Source organism: Cynocephalus volans, chromosome 14 (assembly GCF_027409185.1).
Source record: "Cynocephalus volans isolate mCynVol1 chromosome 14, mCynVol1.pri, whole genome shotgun sequence".
NCBI lineage: Eukaryota > Metazoa > Chordata > Mammalia > Dermoptera > Cynocephalidae > Cynocephalus > Cynocephalus volans.
The window spans coordinates 69,377,908-69,402,031 of record NC_084473.1 but is presented as its reverse complement, the minus strand read 5'-3'; the positions used below and the strand labels follow the sequence as shown (position 1 = coordinate 69,402,031).

The window sequence follows — 24,124 nt, the reverse complement described above, 5'->3', positions numbered from 1 at the left end:
GTCACTGCTCCTGCCCCTTGCCTTTTCAGGCCTAAGGGTCATGTGGGCTCCCCATTGTTACTAGCCCTGGGACACTGCAATATCCTTGTGGATTCCCCAGAATTTAATTGTTCCTTTATTAAACTCTCCTCAAAGCGTCCTGTTGGAAGGCACCATCTCTGACTGATGCAAAGCGTTCCCTCCTGAGGGTTTTTCTCTCTGAAGATGGAAGTCAGGTCCTCTGCTGAGAGTAAGGGGCAAGAGAGGTGTGGGGAGAAGGGTGACGGTCTGAGGCATCTCCTGTGGAGAGTGGGAGAGGACTTACCAACAGGGGTGAGGCCTCAGCTGAGGCAGGACCCGGGACTCCATCCCACAGGCTCACCTGATGTCCTCACAGACTCAAGCACAAGGGCAGGCAGAGAAACTGGTTCAAGCAGGCTTGCTATTCTGCCAGGCAGGTGCAACCAGGGAAGAGTGGGACAAGGACATGTCTGACAGAGAGAATAGAGGGCTGTGCTGGGAGGGTTCCATGAGGTCCCACATTGACACAGAGGGGCAAGTGAAGAACTTGTGTTCTGACAGGAAAGGACATCTGAATGTGTGATTTGAGAGAAGGCCCAATTTGGGGCTCTGCCAAGACCGGGGAGCGTGTGTTGAGGAAGAAGGTAGGGAATGAGAGGCTGGGGTGCTGGGTGGGTTGTCCGCGTGGATTCCAAGGACAGAGCGGTAGGAAGACGGTAAGCTGGTGGCCACGGCCTTTGCCGAGCGGGGCACGGCTGAGCCCGGCAGCCACACCGCCGGCGACACAGCTGCCCCCGCCCGCCCAGCCAGCCCCGCGGGCGCGCCCACAGCCCTGCCCGGACTCCGAGCACCGCACGTGCACGCACCCCCACGCGCGCCCCAGACAGCAGATGGGGCGCTCGGGTAATTGGTTAAACCTGTTCCCTATGTCTGGCTCCGCCTCGGCGGCGCCCGTCTGACAAGAAAGCTGGCTGGGCCTGCACCGCTCTCGGCGGCTGGCCTCCCCTCCCGCCCCTCCCCTGCGTGGCTGCCCCGGAGCAGGGGCTCCGGGAGAGGCCTGTGACCCGGCTGTCCCTCTGGACAGAGCCACTTGGCCAGGGCTGCTCGCTGCCCCGACGGAAGCAGTCGTAGCACCTGTGAGGAGTCGGTGCAAAGACGCAGACATGGTAAGAGCAAGAGCCATACTGCTGCAAAGCCCGTGGGGACTAGTTCTGGAAAGTTCCACGGACAAGAGGCTGTGTAAAGATCGTTCCCTGAAGGTGAGGCACATGGATGAGGCGAGGGTTCAGAACGACTCCCCTGCGTGCCCTCCACGTCAGCCGCATGCGAGTCCAGTCTCACAGGGGCTCACCATACCTCAGCCCTGGCAGGGCAGCTCCTGCTGCTGAGGAAGCCAGCAGGCCAGGGTCCCCGTCCTCACTCTACAGGACGCTGGGCTGCAGGTGAGCGCTGCCGTCGGGAGGGAAGGAGCAGCAGTCGTCGCCTTCCTCTCCCCTTCTCGGCTGCATCTGTGTCTCCGGGAGAGAGACTTTGGTTTGTTCCCTGGAGAGGACCCAAAAACTCCCAAATTAGCAAACCTGGCAAGCCCGCAGCTCAGAAAATAGTTCATCCTGATTCCATGTTTTTCAGGCTCACAGAAGCCTTTATTAATGAAGTCACAACACCAATATTTACCGTCTGCGGGGAGAGGCACAACATGGGGGATGGAGGGGACTGCGGCAGGGACTCCCCGCCGCCCCACGCAGGCTGGGCCCAGGGAGATTGGCAGTTTCCTTGGCTCCTTCCCAGCCCTTTATGTGGGTGACGGGTGCTCTGCCATGATCTTCCCAGACCCCTCCCCCACTAAGTGTGACAGGATGTCCAGAGGACCTGTTCACCCGTTCCTCCGCCCCCCACAGTGGCCGAGGATGCCTCTTCTCACCATCACCCCATGCGCGTACCTGCTCCCCAGAGTTATTCCACCTTGGCAGTGACGGTCACCATGTTGTTTAACCAGGACTTACCCAGGTCAGGACTTTCAGGATATGAGGAACCCATTCCTGGTTGATGGAGGAAGGGGACATTGGGATGGGAGAAAGCCCTTTGGTTTCTAGCATTGACAGGACACAAGTGAGGTGGGCAGAGAGCGACGAGAGGTGCTGACAGTCCCAACAGGACCTGGGTCTGTGTTCCCAGCAGAAGGACCTTGTGTGCTTGGATCCCAGCCTTGTTGCCTGGGCCTTTGACATCTTTCCAAAGAGTCCAACATTGGTCAAGCGCCCATGGTGCACTCACCCACCACTCCAGCTGGAGGATCAGCATAAGCAAAGGCACAGCCCAGGGAAAACCCGTTGCTTGCTCAGGGACAGGGAAGGGTGAGACTGAGGCAGAGGACACCAGAAGCAAGATGGGAGAGGCCAAAGGTGGGGAGCAGAGGGAGGGGCTCAGAAAGGAGGTGACATGGTCTTATTTAGGCATGAGGAAGAGAACCCTAGCCACAGCATGGAGGGGGCCTCATCCTTGACATTCATGGAAGTCTCATTATGTCCCCAGTCCCCCCAGAAAAGGAGATGTGGGCCAGGCCAGTGGCAGGGGAGCTGAGGGGTGCCATACTGAGGAGGTGTGACTGGGAAGCCAATATAGACTCAACAGACTGGATGGGAGTGGATGGAGCTGGACAGGGGGAGAGGAAGCTAAGAAAGGCTCCTAGGTTTCCTCTACCTTGGGCAACAGTGGACACAGCTAACACTGCTTGCCAAGGTGGGTAATCCTGGAGGAGAACACACTAGGAGAGCAGGTGGGGATATGAGTCCAGTCATGTGTGACCATGCTGGATTTGAGGTGCTGGGGCATGGGGTGCAGAGGGTGACTGGCTCAGAGGGTCTGCAGCTCAGCATAGGTCAGCTAGAGACATGGGCCAGAGAGCCAAAGAGAAGTCCTGGAAGTGGATGGGAAGCCCCCAGGCAGAGGGCAGGATGAGGAGGAAGGAGCAGCAAGGACTGACCCTGGGGTGGACAGAGGCGATAAGGCATGGCCGAAACGGGTGCACTCAGAGAGGCCAGAGGAGGTGTCAAAGGTACCAGTGAAGGCAGAGGAGGCAGGAGTGTCAAGGAGGGCATGGCCAGCAGCCAGGGAGCAGGTGAACCCAGAAGGGGGTGGCCAGTGACCATGGTTGGTGACAGTCATTAGCATCAGATGAGTGGTGGAGCAGAGGCCAAGGAGCAGAGGGTTGGGGAACACATGGGAGGTGAAGGAGTGGAGACAGGTCTGGACATCGTAAGAGAAAGACTGTTAGGAATGCAGGTTGTGCTTTTCCAGGATGAAGAAAATCTTAACAGGTGACACGTAGGGAAGACAAATGCACAAACCAAAGGGCAGGTGAACTAAAGAGCTCAGTGGACCCTGCCTTGTAGCTCACTCTTGGGCTGGGGAGGCCCTGAGTCCCTGGGCACCAGTTGCAGGCTCAGCCTCAAGCCCTGTCTCTGAAGCTGTAACCTGCCCAGGGATTCTCCAAGGACAGGTGAGCATCCTGGTGGGGCCAGAACTTAGGGCTGGGACTGTCAGCCTATGTGAATGGTGCCCCCTTAACCCAGCTCCCAGTACTCCCCTTTCCCGATTTCTCCTCTACTAGAGAAGCCACCAGAGTCTCTGAGCATGGGGAAACTCTCCTTCTCTTCCTCTCTCATGGAACTACCTGAACCTGATTCCACCCCCTTAATAAGTCTGGAAAGACCTTGGCCTAGCTTCCCTCAAGACACAGGGTGGCCTTTCCTATGTCTAGCCTCAGTTTCTCCTGCTGCGGAGATGGAGCTACAGACCAGAGTTAACCACCAACAAAGGAGTGAAGTTAATGAATTGACCTTGTCCTACCCTATGTCCCACCCCAAGCTCCTGGGACCTGAACACACTTGCTCTACTGCCAGAGCCAGAATCCACCACCCCAGGCTCACAGGCTCTGGGGTTGGCACTGGATGCTTGTGTCATTAAGAGAGACTTTTATTATTCCCAGAGGGAAGGGAGACACAAGGGGATCACTAAGAACTACAGTGGGTGCCTGGAAAATAAATTAAGACAGAAACGCAGCAAAACAAAAAGGAGATAAGAAATGGAGAGCGGCTGGGAGGCTGCAGTGATGGTGACGGGCGGCCTGCCAAGCAGGTAGACTCTCCAAGGAGAAGGCTGAGTGTCCCAGGCCTCAGCCAGTCCATTTCTTGTCCCTCTGTCGATGGTAGCCCCAGGCTCCAAGCTCTGTGGGGCCGTGACTGGAGGCCTCCCTGCAGCCTGGCCAGGGAGCAGCCAGAGTCCAGCTTGGGCCCACCCAGGGGCCTGGCCAGCAGCAAGCAGCACTCTGCCCTCATGGGTTTGTGCTTGGCCACCCTAGTCATTGGAGGTGACATCGATGTCCTCCCCATTGGCCTGCTTCGTAGCAATACGCCACCGGTTGATGTGGTGGGATCCCTTCTTCTTCTGCTCAGACTCAGGCCCTTCCTCCTCCAGCTTCTGCCGCTTGTACTTTGTCCTCCGATTCTGGAACCACACCTTTACCTGGGCCAAGAGGGAGGGGTCACAGATGAGAAACACCCAGGAGACCCCCCAAAGCAGCCACTGGGGTCTTAGCACTTGGGCTGAGCTGGGAGCCAAATGGGGAAACTGAAGCTACCCAGAGTCAGGCTTCTAGGCCAAGGTCCTCTCCTCCGGCCAGCTGCCACCTGACGGGTCTGAAGGATTGCTCTTCCAGGTGAAATGAGGTGGGGTGGGAAGAGGACACAGTGATCCAGAGAGAGGGCAGTTTTCCTCTCAAACAAAGGTAAGGGAGGGAGTCTCGGAGCTGCTGAATATCCTGGTTCCTATTGCCACAGCAAAACAGAGGTGAAGGAGCACAGGCTTTGGAACCCAGGAGACCTGGGTCTCTACCAGTTTCTAGGAAAGAGAGAATAATCACTTCCTAGGGTTGATGTGAACAGTAAATGAGACAGCATATGTCAAGCCATTGCATGGGTCCCGATGAGCTCCCAGAGGTCCTAAAGTGGACCCCATACCCTTTGCCGTACAAAGAGGCAAAACATACATGGCTTTGTAACCAGGAGGTGGTGTCCACAGCAAGAGCAGTGCCTGGGACAGCCAGGCCACACCTAGGGTTATGGAACCTGCCACTGGAAACTCTGCCTAATCTCACATGCTCTTTCCTGTCTCCTTCATCAGGGGGCCCTTTCTTAGCAACCTCATGTGGAATTCCCCCATCCCACATCAGAGGTAGAGCTGTGCAGGCCAGAGCTTTGCACGTGGGGAGCCCTGGTCCCTCAGGTTCCAGCTTCTCAGGGTCTGAAATCCACCAATGAGGCCCCATCTTCCTTGGACAGATGGGACAGGGAGGAGGTGTGCCTGGGGCCCCACCACAGTGCAGTGCTCTGACCTTCAGGGGCAGCCTTGGACCTCCTGCCCCAGAGCACTGGTCCCTATGGCCCATCCAGAAGTAGGAACAGGTCACAGAAGGATCAGGTGGGAGAAATCCCAGAAGACAGTGAGCTCCCCTTTGACCACAGTGAGCACCCCCCTTCTGTGTCAGGCAGAGAGCCTGACAAGGTGAGGGGTGAGGTGCAGAGACTGGACAACCACCCTCTGTGTTGGGGGGAGGTAGGAGGGGGAAAGGCAGGTCTAAGCTCATCTCCTCCAAGAAGCCTCCCTAGATTTAATCCCATCATGAATCATCTCTCTCTTCTCCCTCCTCCTCCGGCATTTGGTCAGTGTCCAGGACACAGCCCTTAACATCCTCTTGTGCGTGATCTAGGAGGGTCATCCTGGCTCCTGAACTAGCCTCAGTGCTCGTGGACGGTGGAGAGGGCCTTTGTCTGTCCATTCCACCTGACTACATGGTCTTGATGAGCCGGGCCAGACCCAAACCAGCCTCAGAGTTGGCAGGAGGAGCCTCGGTGCCCATCCTTGGCTAAGTCGCTTCCTCTCGCCGGGCTTAAGTCCCTCATCCTCATCTCAGGAGAAATGTTTGTTGGAACCTTGCACCTCTGGGGCACCTCCTGGACTCTCGCTCAGAGGGTCCCTGGGGGAGGTGATGCAGAGAGGCAGGGATGGTTTCCTGGAAATGACAGCATATTTAAAAGTAAGTAGGTGATGCCAACTGCAGCTGTGCAGAGCATGCGTGGTAAGTTGTGTGTGTGTGCGATGATGGTGAGCACCTCGGTTTTGGCAGCAGCATTGGCTACTGAGGGAGATCCTCGAGCCCTGGACAGGACAGAGGGTAGTCAGAAACTACCTAGTCCAGCCCCCACTCCCTGAGAATGGGGGAAAGCACAGGCCTCAGCCTCAAAGCCAGGAAGCGGCAGCCAGAAGCAGGCCTGGCATCCGGGCCCTGAGGGTGTTTTCATGCCCAGGATGCACCAGCCTCACACACCCTTCCCAGACACTCCTCTTGGTCCCCTCCATGGATCCCACCCACCTCAGACTGTGCCAGCCAGTGGGCGGGCGAGCTCACCCTGCCTCCTGTGCATGACTCAGGGCTAGAACAGGGCTGGGGGCTCATTCCTGAGAAGCCCAAGTGGGCTGGATGAAGGCGATCACCAGGTGATGGTGGGTGATACAAGGGACAGAGGACCCCTTTCTGCACTTTTCTCCCTCCCCCCCACACTCCCAAGTCTCCTTCCAAGAAGGAGACTCTGACAATCACACTGGCCTCTAGCGAGATGACCCAGCACGCCATCCTTGCCCAGCAACACTGACCCAAAGGTCAAGGGTTTGGATCTGGACTTGCCACCAAAACCCCCCCCGCAAAAAAAAACAAACAAAAAAATCCCACTGGCACAAAGAAGGGAAACTTCTATGGTGCAACTTGAGGCACAAAGATGTGTTTTCAGGCCAAGGACAGCTTCCTGGCACACCTAAGTGAAAGGTGATTCTGAATAATTTCTCCATGAAAAATACTGGGGTCAAGGAGGCAGCTCTCTAGAAAGAGGGACATAAACCCTCTCCCTAGGCAGCCTGGCTATCTTCTGAAGAACAGCCTTGGGCTGAGTGTCCAGATGCTGTTTACAAAGACTGTAGTAACAGGGGGATGCTTATGACTTCATAATATTAGTGAAAAAGCCAGGATGCACAGCATTGGCACAGTGCGATCACAACCATAGAAAAACAAAATCTGCATGGGGAAAAAAGACTAGAAGGAAATGTACCCAAAGTATGGATGACTTCTTTCTTCTTTCTGCTCTTCTGAACTTTCTTTAATACATTACGGATAACGACATTAATGTTTACTTTGACAAAAAAAAAAGGGACTGGGTTCTGAGTGTAGTAGGAGATAAGAGTGATATCCCATGACCTCCCTAACCCAGCCGGGCAACTCTGTGGTCATCCCAAAGCTCCTTCCCTAGAGGACAGAGGACCTAGAAAGAAACCAGGTCACATGATATGGCTACCAGCTCTATGAAAGCCAGCTTAGGAGTCTGTACCTATTCTGCATGCATCTTACCCCCAATACCAGCATCTCTGTCAGCCCCCAAAAGACAGTTGAGATGTTGGCTGGAGGATCCCTTTGCCCAACTCTGACCTCTCTGGGTTTGGAGAAAGGTTCCTTGTGGTCTCACAAGTCCTCACCTCACTTAATGTCTCTGAGTTTCTCAGAGAGGCCAGATCCTTCCAAGACTCTCCATTTTTGCCTGACTTACCCAACCCAGAATAGTCTCAGCCTGCAAGACATCCTGCTTGGATGTTCCTAGATGGGATCTGCCCCATCACCTGCTTGTACTTTTTCCCTGTCTCAGTAACAGTGACCTCAGCTGCGCACTGATTTATTTATTCACATCTGTCTCCTCACCAGACTGTAAGAATCTGGAGAATGAAAGTGGTGTGATAGTCAGCTTTGGGGTCCGAGTGCTCAGCCCAGAGGATATTTTCCATGTACAGTCACCCAACTGGGCAGAGGTGAGGTAAGATAGCTCTATGCTCTAGGTAAAAGGTGCCTGGGCCAGACCTCGAAAACAGGACAAAATCAACAGTAGAGGGATTGAACTCTAATCAGAAAATGGGTTTGGGAAGAGCTAAGTGCTAGAGAGATGGGATCCTTTTTTAGCTTAGTTCAGTGAACAGTTTTGCAAGAGGGCCAGTTCTTAATTCTCTATGTGGTAGATTGGATCAGCCACTTTGGGGGAGGGAGTGGGGGAGAAAGATGTATAACTGGAGGGGGGAGCAAAGGTCAGCTTGAGTCAGGCAGGATGAGGAGGGTGAAACTGCTGTGGATGAATGAATGCATCAGTTCATCAGAGTATTGATCAATGTACGCATTAATGAATGAAGACATCCATGTATTAATGCAAGAATGAATGGACAAATGAACTAACAAGCTCCAGCCAATATTTTCAGAGTTAATCAGACTTTACTTTTGAATAAAGTAAATGTTGAATGAATGAGGTCTAGATCCCTTCTTTTCCATCTCTCCTCCAAACTTAGCCCATCCCAAATGGAAGGGTCTATGGCTCCAGACCACTGCATATTTTCAGGTAAATACCTGTTCTGTCCTCAAGGAGTTCAAATATCCCTATTAAGGCCTTGTAACTCTAACATAGGAAGTTCCTTATGTTCTCTTATTTTGTCATCCTCAGACACAGAGAAAATCCTCAGAATAGATAGTGGCTGGAGACATCAATCAAGTCACCCCTCAGCCTACTCTTTTCCTGGCCCTATCGTCTGGGAATCCATTTCCTATCATTTGATCATATGTGCTGTTCCTACTCTCAGGGGTCAAGCCCACTGCCCTGCTAAGTTCAACCCTCACCCCACCAAGCTGAGGTCACCTCCAACTCCCCACCAATCATAGTCCTAACTCTTCCTAAGCCTTCTTGTCTCCTCCTCTCTCAGCCTGTCCTGGACCCTCACCCTCACTCTCAGAGAGACATCACAAAATTAACCTGTCTCCTCAAGACTTGTCCCCTGTCCCAACTCCTCCAGGAACAGCTCAAATCTCCCTTACCTCTTCCTCACCCCACCACACAGAACTCCTGGAATGTCAGAGATACAGAAGTTCTTGGAGAAGAGCCAAGACTTAGAGAAGGGATGTGTTCATCTCAGAACACACAGTGAGCTAGTAGCAAAGGTCTCTTGACTTTTCCCTAAAACTCAAGTTGCTTGGATATCTCCCTCTCATCCATACTTCTAAGGGCAGAACATTCCAGAGCAGGAAGAGACCCTAAGAAGCCTCCTTATCATGCCTCTAGGGGGTGGGGGGAGAGCCCATAGGCAGGTGACCACAAACTTCTGCCTCCCAAGACATCCCTCCTTGCTCTCAGGCTTCAAGACGGCAACTGGACTTGGTGACTCCTGCTTCCTTTTAATCTGCCAACCTCAAACCCTGCCCTTTCTTTCCACAAATCTAGAATCCTAGGCATCCCTCCAAGCCTTCCATGTCTGAGGCCTCCTGGGAGCCTTCCACCCAGGCAGATCTCCCCTGACCCCCTCAGCCCACAGCTGTGACCTCAGGGGGACCCCAGTAGCTCATCCTTTACATGTTCTGTGAGTGTGCAAGCATTGCACTTAGCCTCCACCACTAAATGAGGAATCTCCAAGGCCAAGGAACACATTTCTGCACCCTTTTTCCTCACAGCTCAGCTAAACTCAAAGCCAGGCAAAATCAAGAAACATTTGCTGATTGGTACAGAGCAGGAAGGGCAGCTGGAAATACTGACCAATTTATCATCCTGGAGCAACCAAATGCTTTCTCTCACTCCCCCTAAAATTAACATCCCTCCATAAACACACATAAGAACACACATACACAGAAGCATGCAAGCTGCACTCCATGTCATGTGACTGCCTACTGGCATCTGATGCATACCTATGGTATCACCTGACCTTTAGGCATCAATCACACTAAGCCCATACGTACCCCATATTGTGGGCACACACGTTACACATGCCCATCACACACACCACCACACTGGAGGCTCTGATCTGACCTAGGCTTGGATCAGCCCAACCAGCACCAGGACTGAAGCTTAGACAGGTGCCTTACTGGTCAAACTCCAGGGCTGCACCACAGCAGCGAGGAGCAAGTCATTAGAACAAGAAGGGAGAACTGACCCTTGCCCAGTGCTCCTCCCTCCACCTCCTAGGTTGACCCACTGGCCATCCCAGCAGAAATACCCCACTCCCAACTAAACATACTGCCCTATCTCAACAAAGTAGCTCAGGATGCCCACCTTCCAGCACCTCATGCTGAGCTTTGGGAGTATAGAGACCCCTGAGCTCTAAATTAAGATCTTGCCCACACACTAATCTGCTTAACCCTCCCAGAAGTTTTATCCACGAACTGGGATTTGCATCATCTAAATCAATAATCACCTGTGAAAATGCAAGGGAAAGATAGAAGGAGAGGAAAAGGGAGGGAGCAGTGACAGCAGAAAGCAAGAGGAAAGACTGATAAAGCTAATGTTCAGATGTGTGTGGAATCAAGAGAAATTTGCCCATTCATACAATATATGTTTATTGAGCATCTACTCCATGCTGGACACTGAGCTGGGCCCTGTGGGAAATAGTCAGGCTTGGCTTCTGCCTCCCAGAGCTAAGATGCTTATGCCTGTTGTTCCTGAGGATCACCTAGAGAGCTGTTTTTAAAAACTCTTTCCTGGGCCCTATCCTGGACCCGCTAAGAGAATCTCCTGGGTGAGGCCTGGGAATCTGTATTTTAAGATCTCGCTGAGAGATGGAGGCAGCTGTTCTACATGTCAGACTTGGCAGATAATTAAACAAGTAAAAACAGCAAAGTTTGATGCATATTATGATAGGTAGGGATATAATGCAAGCTCTGAGAATGTGGAGATTATACGAAAACACAGAAAAGTAGAATATAGATGAGCCACAGAAACACAGGGCTGGAATGAACCCTGGAATTCATTTCATTCATTCTCACAGATACAGCAACTGAGGCCCAGAGACAAGACAAAGCTACAGCCGACGAGATGATCGATAGCCCTTAGCAGACAGAATATACTGTGTAAGTTCCTAAATAGCTCTATAGAGATGGAAGTTTGAGATAGATGGTGCACACGCAGAATATAAAACAAAATAGATGATAAAGAGACAATCAACAGATGGGTAAATAGGAGTCACTGTTAGGAAGAAGAACGTAATTAATAGAAAATAGGAATATAAATTAGCCAGTTTGGGGAAGGCAATTATAATGAGAGCAGACAGACATAGATGGCTAGATATAAAACAGCTATCTGTGAGGGACAGATTAGAGAGCTCTGAGAGACAAATATAGATTTTAACAGTAGAAATACATGGCGGGGCTGATGGGAGTAACTGATACTTGACAAATAGCTTAGAGCTGGAAATGACAGGTAAGCTTGCTTGGTAAATTTGGAGAGGTGGATAGATAATTAGTTAATTATATAGCATAGGTCCAAATGATAAGTTTCAAGGGCAACAGAAAGACAACTCTGATGAGGGAGACTGGATGTGGCAGGAAGAACACTGGACCAAGAGGGCACCCAGGTTTGGATCTCATCATGCCACTAACTTAACATATTACTTTGAATAAAGGGAAGGAAAGGGACTGGGGATGGGAATTAATATTATTTGAGTTCATATTAGGTGGCTTTAATCCTTAAACAACCTATTTTCTGGATGAGAAAACCAGAGCTCAGAGAGGTTGAATAACTTGCCGATGGTGACACGGTCAGCTAGCAGGGAGGCAAGTATTTAAAATCAAGTCTGCCTGCCTAGGGAGCTCTGCCCAGTACATCTCTCCATCTCAGGGTCCTCGCTTGGAAAGACAGGCAGCCACAGGAGGTTATTCAGGCTCAAACCTTCCATGGTTCTTCTTGTTTCATATGCAAAAAGCAGTTCATTTACAGATGAAACAAGGTTAGCCATAAATTTTGATAGTTAATGAAGCTGGATACATTATATTATTCAATCTGGTTTTGTTCTAAATATATGTCTGAAACATAATAAAAATGAAAGACAATCGGTTCATTTACTAACTGCATTGTTAGGAGCAAATATTGACAGGCAGCTAGATTCAGTTTGAAAGAAAGTTAATTAAAAATTCTCTTGCTGAGCTTAAAAACTGAAAGTTTAAAAACAATGACATTATTTCAACAAGTATTAATCTGTGGGTGGTGGGACTATAAACCGTTTTGTTTTCTTACACTTCTACAGTTAAAATTTAATAAATATTACTTTTTAAATAACGCTAATTATAAACACCATTCTTAAGTTGACACCTTGTTTTAAACAATTTCAAAACACTTTTTGCCAGGGGGCAAAAAGGGGTGTTATTTTACTAACTTATTTTTTTTAAATATCTTTTTAAAAAACATTTAAAAAATTAACCCCGTTGTTTCATAAGTTTTTTCTCTGCAGTTAGAACAGCCCAGGTGGCAAATCTGAAAACAGGTCCTACCATGCAACTGGGAGCGGATGCACCGACTAAGTGGGGCATCAGACAGATATGACAACAGATGCCAAAATGCGACAGGAGGAGAAGAGGATGAGGTCGGCCGCAGGGAGCTGGTGATGCGGTTGGGGTCTGGGCTCCTCTCCTAGGTCCCCTTCCTACCCTGCTGCTAACAGTAGGCCCACGTCGCCCCCTTCCCTTCTCACCGTCCGGGACTGGGGAGGAGTAGCAGGGAGCGAGACCAGGAGGAAAGGGGAGCCAAGGTGAACTGTAACCCGGTGGGAATTGCCGAGGGGCGCGAGACGACGTCTCCCATTCGCAGATCTGGGAGCTGGCGGGGACGCAAGGCCCATCCAGACACTGAAATCCGCCTCCAGGACAGCAGCTGTGCAGAGGGTCGCTCAGCCGCTCCAACACGTGGGACCCCAGGTGGACCAAGAGCTTAGGCAATGCTTCCAGGCAGCCATTTATTTATGGCAAAGGTTTACTTACAGTAAACCCAAATCTACCTCCCTGTAACTCATGTAATTCTTTAGAAAATGTTTTCTTAATTACAAAAATACTACACGGTAATTGTAATTTCATCCATTTCATACCCCTCCAACACCATCGGGACTTATTCCCTCCCCAACTCGACGGCCTTTCCAGTGATTGAGAACAGCCCCTGGGTCCCCAGAGTCTACTTTCACACCATTTCCAGGCCCTTCACATGCTCTGTGCGCACACACCGTGGTTTCCGGAGCCCTAGCAGCCTGCCTGCGCCGGGATCAGTGCCACCCTCGGACCCAAAGCAGGGACTGGCTCCTCCCTGGCTAAGCCCCTCTGCTTCTGACACTGAGAGCCTGAGGACACCCGGGCTTTCTCCCCACACCACATCCGCTGGCGGGCAGCCGAGGCCTCCGCCAGCTTTGCCCGGGGAAGGCCAGGTTATCCCGCAGAACTGTGAGCGCCCCCAGACAGTGGAGGGAGAACAGGGCTAGGACCCGCTCCAGGGGACACGGTGCTGGCCCGCACTGCCCTCCCCCGGGGAGGCCTTCTGCCTCCTAGTAATCTGGCCCCTTCTGAGTGGCTTTGCGAGCAGGAGTCGGATACGGTTTGTATTTATTCTGCCTCCTGCTGGGGCCTCAGTGCTTGATAAAGGACCTGCGGCCTCAGCAAGCTCGACACAGTAGGAGGGAAAGGGCTCTAAAGATGGGCTTGCCGGAGCGCCGCGGGGCGGCTTTCGGAACCCGGCGGGAGAGAACTCGGGGCTAGGAGGCTGGGGGACGAGGCTCGGGTGGGTCCTGCACCCGCCCGCCCCCCTTGCACGCGGGTTCCGGGCGCAGCGCCGGGCGCAGGGCAGGCCGAGGCGGGGGTGATTGTTACCTGTGTCTCGGAGAGGCTGAGGCTGCCGGCCAGCTGCTTGCGCTCGGCGCCCACCACGTAGTGGTTCTTCTCGAAGGCGCGCTCCAGCCGCAGCAGCTGCGAGGGCGAGAAGGCCGTGCGGATCCGCTTGGGCTTGCGCGCGAAGGGGCCGTGCAGAAGCAGCCCGTCCTGGGGCACGTCGCTCGCTGTGGCCGCGCGGCCGACGGCAGCACACGCAGGGACAGACAGGGAGAAGGGGCGCGTGAGCTGCAGCCCGGCCGCCCACCCCGCTCCCACGCGCCCTGCCTTTGGGCGCTCCGCTACCCTCTCCAATCTCTCTCTCTCACATACACTTCTCCCTTCCCTTTTGTTGCCCCTTCCCTCCCCACCGCCTCCCCACATTCCGAGAGCTACCCCGGGAGACTCGAGGACTCGCAGCACTGCACTCTGTTAGGCCAAGAGGCGGTGAGGTCCCGACCAGCCCAAAATCACACTGCCTGGAGCAGCCGAAGAAGAGGCCAAGAGGGAGCAAAAGTCCCTTGGCTCTCTTTCTTTGACCTTTCCCGGCGGCAGCGCTGCCCCCACACGGCCTCCATAATTTGCTTTTAATTTACTGGATGCAAAGCATCTCCCTCAAAGAGGACCAAGAGTAGAAGAAGGGCTGGTGCCAGGAAGGTGTCAAGGGGAACAGCCAGGCTGTTGGGCAAGCCCATGCCAAACACAGATTTAGGAACTAGAAGGTGTCCAAGGAAGAGCTCCCTTCACACCTGCTTAAACTAGTCTTGCAGCTAAATGATCAGGCTACTCGCCCATAGAAAACTCCTGCCAACAGCCCAGGCTTTATCTTGCAGGAGTTAAAAATAGGCCAGGGGCGAGGTTAATGGTCCAGGCAGTGCCTGGAGATCTAAAGTCAGGCTCCTTCTTCCCCCCACCCCATCTCTCTCTCCCCAAGCCTTGGCTGCCTGGAGGCTCAGCCTCTAGGGTGAAACCTTGCCTCGCACAGGAGACTCTTACTGCTCTCTGGTGGGAAAAGTCCCTGCTTCATCCCTGAACAGTCCCATGCTGAAGAAACATGTGTATAAATATCTAGATGTCATCTTTCTCTCTAATATATATAGATATAGATATATTGGTTTCTGCATGGGCGTGTGTAAATATATACTCCAGCCTCCCTACTGTCTTTTTCTCCCATCTACTGTACAGGATTTTCAGAGTGTGACTGTCCGTTGGCAAATGTTGGCCATCATGGTGATTCAGCTCCCACACACAGAGGGAGGGATTAACACTGAACTGGATGAGGCTGGGGTGGTGGGTCAGGAACTACAAAAGCTAAAACCAAGCTTCCACCCACAGCCACAGTCTCAATGAACCCCCCACTAGGCCCTCACATGACTTCTTGCTTAGTTGCAAGTGCTGACTCAAAACAGGCCCTGACAACATCAGCCGTGGATTTTCAGGCACTGGCACAATCCCTCTGACCCACCAAGGACATGGAGCCCTACATGGAATATTTTGACAGTTAGTTGTTGTGATTGATGGATACAATTAATTTCTTCAGAGATGGCCACTGGTTTGACTCAATTTGACCTGTTGTTTTGCTTTTAAGACAATTATCTGGATAATTCATCGAGATCTCCCATCTCTGGAAACGTCTATATAAATGAAGCAAAGGAACGTAGTAATTGAGATTCTATTGCTAAAACTCTCCAGGTAACTGTTCATGTCCCTCTGCTGGTGGAAACTGCCTGACCTCACTTTCTCCAAGTCCCTGGGCTTTGGATACCTACACAGAACAGCTGTGTTGCTGGAATGTTCTGTGGACAGTGTTGCCTAAGATTGAGGAGCTAGTGCCTGGTGGGGAGACAAAGTCGCTAACCTCCAGTCACCTTATCCATTTCAAGTTGCTGTATCTATGCTGCTACAAAAAGGGGTGGGACCATACCACAGGGAGATGGAAGAGGGACACCCTGTATAAGGTGGGGGGAGGCCCAGAGCCCTCAGGCCTGTCTGAAGGAAAACAAGTTTAACTTGGGGTGGTGGAGGGGACAGATGATCAGGGGATGTGGCCTGGCAGAAAGGGGAAAGAGGCAGAGAAATGAAGAGCCTGCTCCAGGGGGAATAAGGAGAATTAAAGTCCCTGGGGTGGGGGCCAATGTGGTTGGCTGGGGAAAGGTAGGGAGGAGGGTGGGAAGCAAATACTTCTTGTTGATGTTAAAATGAATTACTTTGAAAAACAACATTTTGAGCAAAGGTGAAGTCCCAACAGTGGTTTCCTCTGGACAAATAAACAAGAGAGGGAGGGAGAAAGCCTAGCTCATCACAGTGTTCTCAGGGTTTGGCCTCAGCTGCTGGGCTGGCCCAGGTCAGAAGTGAGGCCGCAGCATGGAAAGGCCCTGAAGGTGTGTGTGAGTGGGATACAGAAGTGAGAAGGTCAGTGAGGGGCTGAGAAGTCAGGACTGCAATCTGCCCCAGGGTGTGTGACTTCGTGGCTGTTTTGTGATTCTGTGGTATGTGCCAGTCACCTGTGTGGTGGAGGCTGCGTGTTTGTCTGTAAACCCAGAGTGGAGGATGGAAGCAACGCACTTCTGTCCTGATGTACAAGCTCCTTTGCCTCAAGCCCAGCAATTTAAAAGGAAAGCTAGGTTGTTTGGAGTCTACCTCTGAAAGAATGGCCCCAATTCCCTGGAGTGTCCATGGTATGTGTCCCACAGTCTTTGCCCACATGCATGTACAAAAACACAGAGGTTCTTCTAACCCAACCAAGAAGAAGCAGTAGGCTGGAAAATTATTCAAGATGCTGCTAAGTGATGACAGGTTATTTGATTTTAAAAGAAGCAGGACTTTTCCCTGTAAAAAAGAGGATGCTGAGTACAAAACTAAACACGCTGAGAAACTGATTAATTGCTACACGTTTCTGTAAGGACAAGATGCTCCCTTAGATGCCTATGTACCTGGACTCCTCTCATTTTGACCTGTAGGGAGGCCCTAACCATCCACACCACGTCTTCCGTTTGCTTTGACTAGACCAGAAAAGCAAAACAAGCTTGGGGCTGAGGTGCAGCCTGTTTGGATGAAGTAGTTCCCGGCTGTGAGAACAGGCTGTCAGTTTCAGACTAGGACAGGTGGAAAAGTGGAAAGGGACTGTCAGAGCCTTCCCTGGAGCTAGGAACTGAACACCCCCCGCCCCCCACACCCCTCCAGCTTTCCTACAGCCTCTCTCTGCGGGCCTCTTCAAGGCAATGGCTGGGGACTAGCAATAGAGACTCTCAGGAATGGGGCGGCTGCAGGAGGGGGCTACGGATCGGAAGCACCCTGGGCTCGAGCTGCCGGCCCCGCTGGAAAGGCCGCGGCCGGCCAGGGGCTCAGGGCCGGATGGCGAGGCGGCGGGGCCTGGGGCTAGGAAAGGGAGAGGCAGGCCAAGCAGCGAAGATAACCCCATTCCTCCTCCTCCTGCCGGAACAAAGGCGCCCTTTGAAGCACCGGCCCATTTACCATCGCTGGTCCCGGAGGTCTGGGTCACCCGCAGCCCCCTCCAGGCACGGCTCCCAGGCCCGGAAACTTCTTGATCTCTGGGAAGTAGCACCGAAATTCGGCCCTGTCTTCGCCGGCTCCTCCCCTCCGGGCCTCGCAAGCGGGCCCGGGCTTCGGGGTCCCGGCCATTCTGCGTTCGCTTTTCCGCCACCGCCTCGCTTAGCGGAGAAGCCGCTGCTCCGCGCGCCGGGACCGCGCCGCCCGAGAGCGCCGCGCACACAGCGCTGACACGCTCCTTTTTCGTTCGTTCGTGTAGGGTTTCTTTTCTTGCATTAAAACCGGGCTGAAATGAGCATCGGAGAGACCCGGTTCTCTAGAAAACGCGGCGCCGGAGGGCCGGGGACAGCTCGACTCGCCGCCCCGAGGCCAGGCCGGGACCGGAGGGCGCAGAGTCGCCCAGGCGCGCGTTGGTCTCCCGGGGCCCCAAATCTGCAGCATCTCAGAGTTCGAAAAGTCCTTCCGTGCCCAGTGGATTTCTGGGTTCGAAAATGCGGCCACACTTGGCTCCATCTCCGCATCCAGACACGGTTCTTGAGAGAAAAATCCAACCGTTTGTGCCATTCGACAACATACCCGCTGAGACCGATTGCTCTGGCAGAGGCGGCAATTTCCGAGAGGGTTTTGCGGAGGGTTTATCCGGCCTCGCCTGGCTGGGGATGCTCAGTGCCGGAGCTTCATCTCTCTCTCGAGGCGCCCTGGGCCCGCGCGGGAGAAGCCGGAGGCGCGAAAGACCGCGCGGAGAGCACGGGGCGCCGGATCCGAAGCCGAGGGCGCCGCCCGGGAGACCGCCTCCGGACAAGCCATGCCGCCGGAGGCCACAGGACTTGGGACCGGCCCTGCCCTCTCCTCTTTTCCTTTCCCTGAGTCCCTTTCCCTCCTACTATCTCCCTACCCGCGGGCCCCTCCGCCGCCCCGGCCCGCGGGCTCGCAAACCGCCGCAACTCCAACTCGGCCACTGGGCTCCAGGCTGCAAAACTCAGGCTGAGGATCGAGCCCACGGAGGACCGGGGTAGTCTGCTCATTTTTGAATAAAACCTCATTTGTCAGTAAATATTGATTTTAAGTGACAGGAATTCTTGCTCCAAACGGCTGACATCGTAGGTTTTTTGGTTTTTTTTTTTTTTTTTTTTTTTTTTTTTGATTTGGATTTGGGAAAGTCTTTGAAATCCCCAGAGGAGGTAAGTCTGCCCACAAAAATTCTTGTTCAAATAATTACATTCTCTGGTTTTGTGGGATCTGCCGGGTCAGTATCTATTGGCCAGGTGGGACTGAGAAAACTGTCTGGCAAATCGGGACCCGGAAAAGCGGCTTTCTGTGAAACAGTCAAGCAGCCATACCCAAAGCTTCAACATTTTTCTTTTAGTATCAAATAATTGGACCAATCATCAAATTTACTTTGTGTAGACCTGGCTTACCGTCAGATTAGCTCTAGGAGCCGGAAGCTCCAGGCATATCCTTTCATTTGTTTCACTAAAAGCAGGGTTACCTAGCTCTGAGCCATGGAATCTCACAGGCTGGGGTCTGGTCTACACTAACAAAATAAAACTGGAAACTAAGCAATTTCTGCATAAATCAAGGCCATTCTTTTAAAGATAAGAAAGAAAGAAAAGAAAAACAAACTCCAACAAATTCAAGTAAGAAAATGAACTCCAACAAACGCAACTCTCTTTTCTTTGGAAAAGTCAAGTATTTGAAACGTGTGTGTGTGTGTGTGTGTGTCCAGTGGGACATCTTCATTAGCAAACCGATTGCTCGGTGCAGAAAAGGGGGCTCGGACTGGCTGCAATCTCGAAAGCCCCCTGCCCCCGCCCCCTGTCCGGAAATACTGCCTTCGGTTCCGCAGTAGCCGGGAGGGCTCCCGTAGGCTGCCAGCGGCGGAGGAAGCCAGTTTGCTTATTGCGAACCTCCTCAGAGAGGCACGTGTGACTTGGCAAGTCCGGCCGAGGTTGCGGAGAAACATCCCTAGACTGCAGAGCACTGCACACTGAACATTAACTCCCCGCTTCGCCCTCCCTACTGCCCCTGCTTCCCACAGAGCCGGGGCACGCGGATGGACTTTCCCCCGCCCGCACGCGCCAGCGAGTACTGATCCCTGGGAGTTGGTGATGGACGTGCGAGGGAAGTACGGTCCCAGGTCAAGCCCGGGCGGAGGGCGAGCGGCGGACGCTGCGCTTTCTGGGCTGGGGCTGAGACTGGCTCAGCCGAGATGGAGAATAGGACAGACCATGGGGACGGCCGGGAGAGGCTCCAAGGATGCGCCAGGGCTTGGCGTCCGGACCGGCATCGTTCCTGGGAAAGCCTGGAGGTCCCAACCTGACTCTCCGGGAGGGAGAGCAACGCGGCAGAGGCGCGGGTAGACCCGGAGTCGTTTTTCCCGGCATGGGAATCGACCTCTGTGGACCCGCAACCTCCTCGGTAACAACTTCTGAACAGCCCCGCGCGCCCCCAAGCCACCCCCGCGTCGCCGCAGCGCGGGCGCCGGCCGGCCGCCTTGGCGGTCACAGCATGGGCACTCACCCTGGAAGCGGTGGCCGAAGAAGCGGTTTCGCAGGACCCAGGGGTAGAAGTGGAGAGGGTCCCGGTGCTGGGCGCCGAAGAAGGAGTGCGGGGTCTGCAGCGGGGAGGCCCCCAGCTGGTGCGCCGGGTGCACGGTCAGCGCGGGGTGGTTCATGGCCTCGGGGAACACGAGCTCGGGCCCACCGTAGAGCGAGCGGCCCGCGCTCGCGGCGGCTGCGGCGGGGAAGCCGCTCACGAAGGCCGCCTCAGCCGCGCTGGGGTGAGGGTAGTTGAGTGCTGTGGGCCGAAGCGGTTCCTCCGAGGCGGCCGCCGCCAGTGAATGAGAGCCCGCACCCCCGCCGCCAGTGCCCCCGCCGGTACCGCCGTCCTTGGCCACCAACGACTCTATGGTAAAGCCGCGCTTGGCCGCGGGCTGGAACATGGTCGCGGCCGCCTGAGCCGAGCAAGGCAGCCGGGCTCTGGGGAGCGCTCCGCGTCCTGGCGCCGCAGCCGTGCGGGGTGTGCGCCCAGCCAGGCACATGCACACACGCCCGCACCCCTCACCTCCCCCGCCCGCCCGCTCGCGCTCGGCCCCCGCGGGCGAGCCCGGCGCCGAGCGGCGAGGGGTGTGCGAGCGAGCGAGCGCTGAGTCGGGCCACCGCGCACAGCCAGGCGGGTCGGCTCCTACCGCCGAGCGGGCCCCTCCCGGCGCCGGCACTGGCGCGGACTCGGTGCGATGCTGCGAGCTGCCTCTACGGCCCAAGGGCTGAGCCCGGCTCCCTCCCTTCTGAGTAGCGCCAGGACCGACCCCAGCCCGCGGTCCCCCCAGCACTGCCCCACCGGACCTCGGCAGCCGCTCTGCGAGGCGCGAGTTAGCGGGCACCTGCCCTGCGCTCGCCCATTGGCCGCCGCTCACCTGCCCCAAGGTGGGGGGCGGGGCGGGGCGGGGCGAGGGACGGCGGGTGGGGATGGAGCCCACGGTCGGAGGCAAAAGCCGGACTGGAGCAGTCGCGGGGCGATCTAGGCCTCTTCCACCTCTCTCCTCGGGCTTCTCCTCTCGACTCCACCCTTTATCTGAGTCTGGCGGCCGCTGCAGCCGTCTCAGCACGCGCTGGAGCAGAAGGCGTCCGAAGAGGCGGGCTTGGAGAGAAACTCCAACCCTCCTCCCCGGCGTGTAACTCAGCTGAACCCTCTCCCATTCGTCCCGGGATGTCGTTTCAGTTCTTAGAGAACTTGGATTCGATCGGATGGCGGGTGTTCGGGGTCCAACAAATAGGTTCTCCCGAGCACCAGCTCCCTGCTCCCCTGGCCTCCGACCCTCCCGCTCACCCACGTTCCGTCACCTGGGCCGCGGTCTAAAGCCGCAGCCTTGTTCCTGAAGTGTCGGGTTTTCTGGGTCTCATAGGGAACAGCTCTGGAATAGGAACGCCCATTCTTTGCACAGGGGCGAGGCGAGGCGAGGCGCAACGCGGGAGAACGCCGGAGCGGTCACCCCGCAGCTCTCAAGCCGCAGTTCACAGGGCTGGGTTCTGCCCAGCCACGAAGCAGCTGCGGGCGCAGACCTGGACGGCGGGCCTCAGAGCACGGCGATCTGCCTTCCTCGTCTTCTCTGGGTCGTGGGGCTCGGGCGTTCGCGGGCCGGCCCAAGCCGGGGCCTTGGGGACATCGTGCCTTAAGTTGGAGCTGGCTGAGCAGGCCGAGCCGGTCCCCGAGAGGACAAGCCGGGCGTTCCGAGAATGTGGCGGCAGCCTGACCTCCCTCGACCTTCACCTTCCACCCGCGGCCGCGGAGCAGGGGACGACTCTGGTCCGTCCAGTTTCCATTTCGAGCACTAATTCCCCGGGGAGAGCGAGCGGTTGGCAATGAGAACCCGTACCCCACAAACTTTTCCGCTCGGGCCTATCCGGGCCGCAGGAAAACACCGCGCCGAGGCCTAGGAGGGCGCTGGGCGGTGTTGGGGAGGCTGGGACCCGGACCCTGCCAGCGCACCGCGACGAGTTCCGCTTGCTCGCCGCTGCGGGGGTCAATCCTCGTGGTCAGAGCCGGCCCAGGCGCGCAGAGCCGGGCTGGGCCTGCCGGCGCCCCGAGCCCGGGGGTCCGCGCCCTGAGCACCTCTGCGGGAACTCCAGGCCGGGTCTTGGCAGCGGCCCGCCTGAGCGCCGGGAGCCGTGGTCTGGGAGAGCGCTCCGGGCGCCCTTGCCGCCACAAAGCGGGTTAAAGTCTATTTTCCACTCCACTGCTCCGAAAAGCCCCCGCGCGCCGACGCCGTTCCGGCCCCCTTGGGCTAGGTGGGGAGGGGACGGCGAGACGGGGGAGGCGAGGCGACCGCACCCTGCAGCCCTTAGCGTCCCGGGCAACCCGGGGCCAGACACCGCGGAGTCGCCCCAAAAACGCCTTGGGAAGGAATCGTTACCGAATCCGTGGCGAGCGCCTGTGCCTCTTGCTGGCCTTTCGGGATCTTTCTGGTTCTCTGTGATGGTCTCTCCGTCTCTCTCATTTCTGTCTCAGGCTTTCTTTCCTCCCCCTCTCCGCCCCCCACCCCCGCCGACTTTTCTTCCCCGTATCTCTTCTCCCTCCTCCTTCCCCCACCCTCACTCTTGGAAAAGGGGAAGCGCCGCTGAATGGGGACAAGGACCCGAGCAGACCGTGTCATTAAGGGGGCGGGGGGAGGGGCGGAGCTGGGCAGAGGCACAGAACGAAATTTTCGTTCCATACGGAGGGAGGTGACAGGGAATTTTGTTGGAGCAAGGTCCCCTCAGGGACCCAGGTTCAGTTGAATAAACTGCCTGGGCCTGTCCTCCGCGGCGACAGAACAAGTGCTGGAAGCTGCGAGGGAGAAGACAGGAGCCAGTTTAACCTGGTCCCAAGGCCTCGCGCTCCTAGCCCGGGCTGAATGCCATCCATCCGGCCGCAGGTGCCCAGCTCCTAGCCTCATAGCAAGATGGGCAGTGACGCAAAGTTGTTACATTGGCAGGTAGAGGAACTTGGACTGTGCGGGACCATTACCGGACCATTCCCAGACGTGCGTCTACTCTGGCCACATCTACTTTCAATTCCTATGGCTCTGGGTATACATGATCGTATCTAAATCAATAGACCTTTATAATAACACCTTCCCTTGTGGTCGTGCTTTCAAAATACTTTGACATCTTGTTGTCTGTCGTTAACCCCATTTTACAGATGAAGAAACAGACTGCAGAGGATCAGTGACTTGAGTCTGGTCACTGGATTGAGCTGGGTCAGCCCAGGGGTCCTGACCTGGCCCAGGTTCCACCCCCATTCTACCCCCAGCCGGGCTGCTGCAGCTGGCTCTCCCCAGTCCTGCGTCCACTGGGATTGGGATGGGGATGGGGTGCTGGCGTGCCCTGGGTGACAGGAGTTCTGCTTTCATCCTCCCTCCACTTTTCGTCTCCCAACACCCCTTTCTCCCGCTTTCCCTTCCTGTAATTTTGTAATTTCCTTTCTGTCTTTCTCTCACTATGCAGATATTTATCCCTTGCCCGGTTTCCTCTATTTCCGCTGACCTCAGGGCCTTTTCCCTCTAGTCACTTCCCCTGCAGTGAGTTAAGAGAAGAATTTGTCAAGCTCAGGGGGTCTCTAAGCCTGCCACTGTATTCTGAATTCAGCGTCAATGCCCCCACCTCCACCCCAATCTCCTCCTGTGCCATCTTCTCTGTCCTGTGACTCCCAAGCTCTCACACCTCTCGCTGTATCACCACCTCCCACAGCTGATCTTCTACACAAGTACCTCCTCTCTTCACCATTGTACAGCTGCCCACCAAAACCTGCTGCCCCCTCCTCTACCTTCTGTTGCCCTACCCTTCCTCTCCTCCATTCGTTTCCTCCCACTCAGGCTGCTAAGGTCTGCCAGAGACCGGAGGCTGATCATGCCTCCCTCACACGGGAGTACCCTACACCCCACACATCTGTGGGCTGCTTACCTTTCACTCTGCACCTGTCCAATCCCCCTTCCTGGAGTTCCCATCTCCTGCAACCCAGTGCCCCACTTTCTGCAGAAGAGCCTGATGCCTACTGGGCTGATACAACCTGGACCACCATTCTGGCTCTGGCCCCACAACAACCTTCCTCCCCCATCTCTCCATCTCTGGAATAACCTGGGCTTAAATCCTTACTCTTCCACTTATTAGTGGTGAGACCTGGGGCCAATTATCTGGCCTCAGCTTGCACATCTGTGAAATGGCAAGCATTGTATGAAACTTTGTGAGAATTACGTGAGATAATACGTGTAGTGCACAGGACCAATGCCTGACTCCAAAGAAGCACTTGGTAAAAGTTATTATCTTTGCCTTTGCCCATGCAGGAAGCTTGGGAGTTGTGCTCAAATCCTCACTCTCTCTCATCCTCTGCATC

At 54.9% G+C, this 24,124-nt stretch overlaps 1 protein-coding gene across 2 annotated transcripts; it reads right to left on the bottom strand.

The window, feature by feature from the left end:
* Positions 1 to 4,356: 4,356 nt before the first annotated feature.
* On the bottom strand, positions 4,357 to 20,294 carry EMX1 (empty spiracles homeobox 1). Of its 2 annotated transcripts, none has more exons than XM_063079034.1 (3): positions 19,775 to 20,294; positions 13,748 to 13,932; positions 4,357 to 4,524 (listed from the first exon to the last, which is right to left on the bottom strand). In XM_063079034.1, exons 1-3 carry the CDS (start codon positions 20,292 to 20,294, stop codon positions 4,357 to 4,359), a joined length of 873 nt encoding a protein of 290 aa, XP_062935104.1. The 2 variants fall into 2 exon arrangements, with proteins under 2 accessions (XP_062935104.1, XP_062935105.1); XM_063079035.1 differs by having other exon boundaries at positions 13,748 to 13,928; positions 19,771 to 20,195.
* Between the last annotated feature and the right edge of the window lie 3,830 nt (positions 20,295 to 24,124).

Bases quoted from the DNA above. Each gene is read 5' to 3' on its own strand.
- EMX1 (XM_063079034.1), bottom strand. From the start codon at position 20,294: ATGTGCCTGGCTGGGCGCACACCCCGCACGGCTGCGGCGCCAGGACGC. The intron at 13,933-19,774 runs GTGAGTGCCCAT...GCGCGGCCACAG, and splicing joins CTTCGGCCACCGCTTCCAGG to CGAGCGACGTGCCCCAGGAC. The intron at 4,525-13,747 runs GTAACAATCACC...CTCTTGGCCCAG, and splicing joins TCAGCCTCTCCGAGACACAG to GTAAAGGTGTGGTTCCAGAA.